Source organism: Erinaceus europaeus, chromosome 10 (genome assembly GCF_950295315.1).
Source record: "Erinaceus europaeus chromosome 10, mEriEur2.1, whole genome shotgun sequence".
Classification (NCBI taxonomy): Eukaryota; Metazoa; Chordata; class Mammalia; order Eulipotyphla; family Erinaceidae; genus Erinaceus; species Erinaceus europaeus.
Window position 1 is genome coordinate 121373603 of NC_080171.1, and position 7046 is coordinate 121380648.

The 7046-nt window shown below is 57.3% G+C and overlaps 1 protein-coding gene across 1 annotated transcript; it reads left to right on the forward strand.

The window, feature by feature from the left end:
• Positions 1-1054: 1054 nt before the first annotated feature.
• On the forward strand, positions 1055-6793 carry TMEM200C (transmembrane protein 200C). Its single transcript, XM_060200708.1, has 2 exons — positions 1055-1317; positions 4122-6793. The coding sequence occupies exon 2, from the start codon at positions 4199-4201 to the stop codon at positions 5981-5983; it is 1785 nt and encodes a 594-aa protein (XP_060056691.1). The 5' UTR covers positions 1055-1317; positions 4122-4198; the 3' UTR covers positions 5984-6793.
• Positions 6794-7046: the final 253 nt, after the last annotated feature.

A 7046-nucleotide genomic window follows, 5' to 3' on the forward strand; every position in this document is an offset into this window, starting at 1 on the left:
ACATTGCGAGTTTCGATACCCTCCCCCGCCCCCACCCCCACCCCCACCCCCTCTGAGTCTAACCCATTCCTGGAGAATCGGACTTGCTTTCCTTTGTAATGCTGGCCAGTAACCGTGCGGGGGTAGGAGCAGAAGGGGCTCAGGAGGCACAGGCCGGGGGGGATGAGACTGGCCAAGACGCCAGACGTGTCGGGGTCCCGGGACGGCGGGTCACCCAGCCTGGGCGCGGGGACAGGACGCGGGTCGCGCAGCTCGAGGGGGGTGCGGTGGGGGTGGGGCGCCGCCTCTGGGCCGCCCGAGTTCGCTGGGGGACACGTCGCAGTGCTCGCTGCGCCTGCACTCTGCAAACTCCAAGTGCAGGGGGTGCGGGGGTGCGGGGGGCGCGGGGGTGCAGGCGGGTGCAAGGGGTGCGGGGAGTGCAGAAAATACTGTGTCGCGGACAGTGGAGGCAACAAAAGAGAAGAAAGGGAAGGGGAAGGAAGGGAGGCGGGGAGACGAGGCCACTGTTGTCTCTCTCCCTCGCCCACGACGCCCCCCGCCCAAGGCTGGTGGGGTCCCCCTCCCGGGGTAGGGGCCTCTCCGGCACGCTGCTCAGACAGGTAGTTGCAGATGCAGAACAAAGCGGCCAGCGCGGGCAGCCGCAGTCCCGGGGCGCTCCGGGGGGAAGGCCTAGGCCGAGCCCCTCGCCCCCCGCGCCCCCAGCCCCACTGTCCCGCGGCACCCCTCCTCCGGCCACTCCTGGGGTTGCAAGTCCTCCCTCCCCAGGGCCCCGCGGCAGGTGGAGAAGAAGTGGAGGGAGGCCGGCGGGAACGGGGGGCGGGCGGGGAGGAGGCACCCGGAGGGGCGGGGCGGGGCGGGGCGGGTGCTGAGCAGAGGAGTCGGACCCGGCGCCGACTACCAGCCAGCCTGCTGCAGATTCTGTGTCATGGCTCCGGTCTCTTAGCAACAGCCGCTCATCGGGTCGCCCAGAGCCCCGCAGCCGCCGCGGGCTCGAGTCCACCTGCCGGGCGGCGGGGGGCGCGGGGCGCGGGGGGCGCGGGGGGCGCGGGGGCGGCCGGCCGGACACTTGGCGGAAACTCCCGGCTATGGCTCCCGCCGCCGCTCGGGAGGGGGCTGCGAACCCGGGGCCGGCGCTCGCCCCCGCTGGGCTGCTAAACTGGGCGCCCGGGGAGGGCCCCGAGGCGCTGTCCCTGAGCTCCGCCTCGGGTTCCGGCTGAAAAAGAAAGAAAGAAAGAAAAAAAAAAAAGTTTTTTTCATGGTTCCTTCGTGTCTTCCGAGCGCGCGTTGGCCGGCCCCGAGCTGCCCCAAGCTTCCCTGGTAAGTGAGCGATACTGTTTGCTTCTGCTGCTGCCATTTTGAGCGAGTCTCCCTGTTCCCACCCCCACCCCCTGGGCTACCCCTCCCCAGCCCTCGGGCCCTCAGTTAGCATCCCCCCTACAACCCTCCCTCACCCCCGGGATGGTGCTGGAGGGGAACCCCCCACCCCATTTTTCCCCTCGCCCTCCTGGGCGGACTGTACACAGGATGATGCGCTACCCAGTTGGAAGAGAAGCGAGTTGAGGGTTGCCCTCACTTGGCTCCAGCCTTTCTTCTTCCCAGAGGCGAACTCCCAGCTGCTACACTCGTGTGACTCTCACTTCAGTGCTCTTGGCTGCCCTGCCCAAGAACGACTGGGGGTGGAGGACCCACCCGGGGCACCCCGGGCACCTCACCCACCCTGTGAGGTCTCAGCCTCGGCCACTGAGTACTGGGGCTTCATCCATCACGAGCTAGAACTCGCATCTCTCTCTCTCTCTCTCTCTCTCTCTCTCTCTCTCTCTCTCTCATGCAGTTGTATTTTTAGACATCCCTCCTTTGCTTCTTTCCCCCCATCCTCCAATCCTTAACCATGGAAAGACCAGCACCAGGCTGCTAGGGCAGCCAACTGACTGCTAAGTTCCTTCCTTCATTGACTATGAAGAAAATCCTCAGAGGTGTGTGTGTGTGTGTGGGGGGGGGGGGGGCGTCTTCCAGGACACCTGGCCTTTCATTGCCAGTATTTCAGGATGTGAGGCTGTGATGTATTAGATGAGAAAGTTCATCCTTTCACGAAGGGGAGAGAATAATAAAACCAGAGAGTCGAGTAGTAGCAATAAACTCATTTTTAAAGACCTCCTGTAAACAGTTGTTGAAATGTATTCTAGTCTTCTGTGGCTCTACCTAACTGGAGTCCAAACTGTCTTTAAGGCTGATTACATGCCGGTCCCTTGCTGTCCCAAGAAGCCTGGTATCCTAGCATATCTCATCAACACCCTGGGGCTACTAATCAGTGTCTCTCACTACCTTAGCCCTTCTCCCTCCGGAAGAATCACCCTGCCAAGTGAGTCTGGGTGTGCTTCTAAAATGCCTGGCTCCTCAATCCTTAAAATAACCACAGATTTCCTGGTTATTAAAGATGCTGGGATGTGGTCATCATTCAGAAGCAGCAGTTTCTGTCATCACTACATGATGCATGTACTTATGGGGGAGGGGTGCACAGCAAGCTACACTTTCTTTATTCTTTTGAAAAATAATCTGTATTTCCTGGTACAATTCTTTCTTAAACTAGAATTGAAAAAAAAAAAAAAAGGTTTATAGATGTCCTGACCTCCCTGAGCCTGCCTACATTTTCCTTACTGAAAACCAGCTAAGCTCCACAAAATACTGATTTACAAACATAGTAAAAAGCTGATTATCCTAAGAAGGCACCTCTTTCTATATTGATAGAATGAAGTGAATAAATGGCCAAAGTTCTTCCTCTAGGACCAATTAAAAAACAGATTCTAGGTAATTCCACATTTTCAAAGGGCAACTTATTCTGCAAGGGGGAATTATTTTACAAAGGACAGTATCCCAGAATCTTATGAGTGGTAGGCAAGCCTTTCAGATTCACACAATGCCCTTAATTTTAGCATATCTGCTACACAACCAGTGGAACAGAAAATGTTGTACTCTGGGGATCTGGCAGGATTGAAATTTTAAAAAGATAACCCATCCGCAGATAAAGCTCTGTGCAAGGCTTTATTATAGTCAGCCAAACTTCCTAGAGGATAGTCCTTTAGCTGTAGTCACCTGCGTTTCCTAAAAATGACCTCATGAGAAAGATGATGAGGGAAGCAGCTCTCACTGGGAGAATGTCATTCTGCAAACCATCATTACTGTGTACTTTGCTGCACAACCAACTCGTTAATTGCCGACTCATTTGAATATTAGGATTCTGAAGCCTGATGTTGGCACATTAGTAAGGGGTCAGAAAGCTATTATGGCAGGGTTTTTTATTGTAATTTTCCTATATGAGAGAGAGAGAAATAAAAAGACCTCTCCCTTGGAGAATCTAAGAGACTCTCTCCATTCCCTCACGAGATTTAGCACATGGTACCTTTAAGGAAGTTCCTTGGAGGGAGAAGACCAGAAGGAAGTGCTCAGTTACATAACCAGTTACCTAAAACAAATATTCCAGCCTAAGAAGCTGTCCAGATGTTGCAGAAAAGAGATGATGAAAAGATTCCAAAAGGAATCTTCTTGCCTTTAGCTGTAGAAACAATAAGAGGTAAAATGCAACTTTGTGAAGGGACTAAATGACTGAACTCTCTGCTGTTCCCCCAGCAGTGGACTTCCTATGTACTTGCTCAGGGAGAGAAACCTACCTACATAGGAACTTTATTGTGCAGCCAGAGAACTGAATTTCCTTCATCTTAACAAAAGAGTGACTTTGGTGACTGCCCCCCCCAAGTTGTCAAAGTCACCAAAAGTTACTCGCATTTAGTTGTTACTAGTGGTCAGAACTCTGCTGGCTGTTTGCTGTGGGGCTATTTGAAGTGAACACTGCTGGAATATGACCTAGGAGTGTGTGTGGGGGGGGTGGGGGGGTGGGGGGTGGGGGCTGGGGCTGGGAAGACGTGCCCTCAAATTGTGTGATCATCTCCATCCATCACTGAAAAAAGGAAGGAAAATAAAAGCTTCTCTGAACCCAACTAGTGTCTCCCATAGAGGGGACCCCGCTAATGGTAAGCCGAGGGTGGGTGAAAGTGGCACACTCACTATGGGGTGGTGCTGCAGCCAAGCCTGTGCTGTCCGACTGACTGTCTCCCTCTGCTTTGCAGCAGGAGGAGGAAGTGACAGCAGCTGGTGGGCAGCTAGCTGGCCCCCTGCTCCAGCCGCCGCCCCCCACCGCCTCGCCATGATCGCCACGGGCGGCCTGCTGAGGATTTCCGCCAGGAAGCAGGATCCTCTCCGCCCCCCCACCCAGGTCCCCAAGCGCAAGCGGAAAGCCAAGAAGAGGCGCAAGAACGACGTGGTGGTGGTGAAAGGCAGGCTGAAGCTGTGCTCCATCTCCGGGCTCATCGCCCTCTGCGGGATCCTGGTGCTGCTGGTGGGCATAGCCCTGGCGGTGGTGGGCTACTGGCCCAAGGCCAACGGGACCCACCGAGAGGGAGCCAAGCCACAGCCGCCCGCCAGCAGCGGCCCCCGGACACCCCCCTCGACGGACGGCAGCGGCGGAGGCAGCCAGAACCGGTCCGGGCTCTCCCCGGGGTCTCCGGCGAGCAGCAACTCCAGTGCCCCCGGCCCGGCCCGCAGCGCGCCCCCCGCGCGCGCCTCCGCCCCGTCTTCCGCCTCCCCCACGTCGGTGGGCTTCTTGTTCCGCGTCTTCTCGGGCTACCTGCACTCTGACAAGCTCAAAGTCCTGGGGCCGCTCATCATGGGCATCGGCATCTTCCTTTTTATCTGTGCCAACGCCGTGCTCCACGAGAACCGGGATAAGAAGACCAAGGTCATCAACCTGCGAGACCTGTACTCCACCGTCATCGACGTGCACAGCCTCCGCGCCAAGGACCTGGCGGCCGCCGCCTCCGCCTCCTCGGCCCCGGCGCCCTCGGGGGCCGCCCCCATCAATGGCTTCCTGGGCTACGTGCAGCCCCGGGGCCTGGAGCTGCAGCCGGGCGGCGCGGGGGACGCCTTCGGGGCGGCCGCCTTCCTGACCAAGGGCTCCTGGCCTCACCCCGCGGCGCCGGGCGGGAGCGGCTGCGCCCAGGTGCCCGGGTCCCCCCCGTCCCCGTCCCCGTCCCCGTCCCCGTCCCCGCGCGGCCCGGGGGAGCCGCCCAGCCTGGCCGAGGCCGTGTACAGCATCTACCGGGAGCGCTCGGGCCGTCGCCGGACCTCCACGGCGGCCTCCGCGGGCAGCCCCAACCCGGCGCCCGGCAGCCCGTCGGCGAGCTGGAGACGGCCGGGCCCCGCCAGCTCGCTCGTGGGCTCGTCGCTGAGCGCCGTGGCTCTGCTGCCCCTGCAAGGGGACCGCGACGGGGACGCGGAGGGCAGCGGGCAGAGGCCTCCGGGGGCGACCCCGCGGCCCGGGGAGCGCGACCCGGACCCCGACCCCGGCCCTGGCGCGCCAGGCGCACCCGGAGATATGGAGGCGGCCGAGGGCGCGGGCCGTGCGCGCAGCGCCAGGGGGCAGGGTGGCCGTCTGCCCAGGACCGCCTGGCACGGGGCCCCGAGACGCCGCAGCGCCCCTGGGCTCCCCGATCGCCCCGCGCCGTGCTCGCCGCCGCCCTCCCCCTGCAGCGCGGACCTGAGCGCCGCCAGTCTGCTGGGCGCCTCGGCCTCCCCGGAGCATCCCCAGAGGCTGGAGGACGCGCCCCCAGCCAGGAGGGACTCGCCGGGCTCCGGGTCCGAGGAACCCGCGGGCGGCAGTGAGGGCTACACCCCCCTGAGAGAGACGGGCACCTCCTCCGAGTCGCTGGTGGGCGCGGACGCGGGTTCAAGCCCGGACTGGGAGGCGGCCTCCCCCGCGGGTGCTGCGGAGCACGGTCCCCCCGAGCGGCCCAGCGGAGCACCAGCCCAGGCGGAGTCGCCCCGGTCTGTGCAGAAGCAGTTTACAAACAGAGAGAAACTCCTCATGATTTCCAGGTCTCCTGCCTTGGCCTTGGGGGTGGAGGACAGGGAGCTGGAGAGCACAGGCATTTAGGGAAAGAGAGAGGAAAGGCAGCGAAATGCCCACGGGAATCCGTGAGTTGAACAGGTTCTTTTTTTTTTTTTCTTTGTGAACTTCTCCGAGGAAATCGCCCACTCCTACACAAAGAGCTGCAGAATGTCTTCCTGGAATGGTGGTTCCCTAGATTCCTGTAGATGACTCCAAGCAGGGTGTCCTCCTCTCCTTCTTTCTTTTTTTTAAAAAAGGAATTTAGTCTTTTATGTCCGATGGTGATTGTATGTCCCACGAAAAACCAAATGTATTAAGAGGTCAGCAATCTAGTTCATTAGGTAAAATCACCTTCATTTTCTTAGAGCCAAAATGATATATATTTTTACAGTAACTGTGCACTTTACTCCAACTTTTTTTTTTTTTTTGCATCCCTAATTCCTAGCACTCTGGCTGCTTTTCGCATCTGCTTGTGGATGACAAGCTATGTTACTTTCTCCTGTGCTTTTTGGATAGCATAGAAGGGTTTGTCTCAGTCCTCTCAGAACTGTTCTTACTGAATGACTTCAAAGCCCAAAGCAAAAGTCTGTCCTGTCCGCACTTTCCTTGTCTTACCCTTCACAGCTCATCCACCTGTCCAAAAGCCTCTTTAGTTTTGAAAAGGGTATTTACATTTTGCTACCAGGATATCCAATGGAGACTAGAGGGGGACAGCATTTAGATGCCTGTTACTTCCTCAATTCACTAGATCAAGTCCATGATGCTGTATTGAGTATTATCACACCTGTATTGAAAATAACATTAATATTAAAACTTTTTTTTTAATAAAACAAGTTTCCAAACAGTCAAACACAATACTGCCTCATTTTGCCTTGACTGGTTGCTTCTGACACATATTGGACATGTAACACTTCAACAGATCTAAGACACTTTGCTGTGACAGGGCTGCTAGGATAATAGTTATCTTTCTCCAAAGTACTCAGTGTCATCATCATTCAGTCAGTTTCCAGAGTATTTTGAACTTAAATATAGGTTATACTGTTTGAGAGCTTCTCTTTCAGATATAGTAAAATGTTAAATAATACCAATTTTCTATCATACTTTTAGT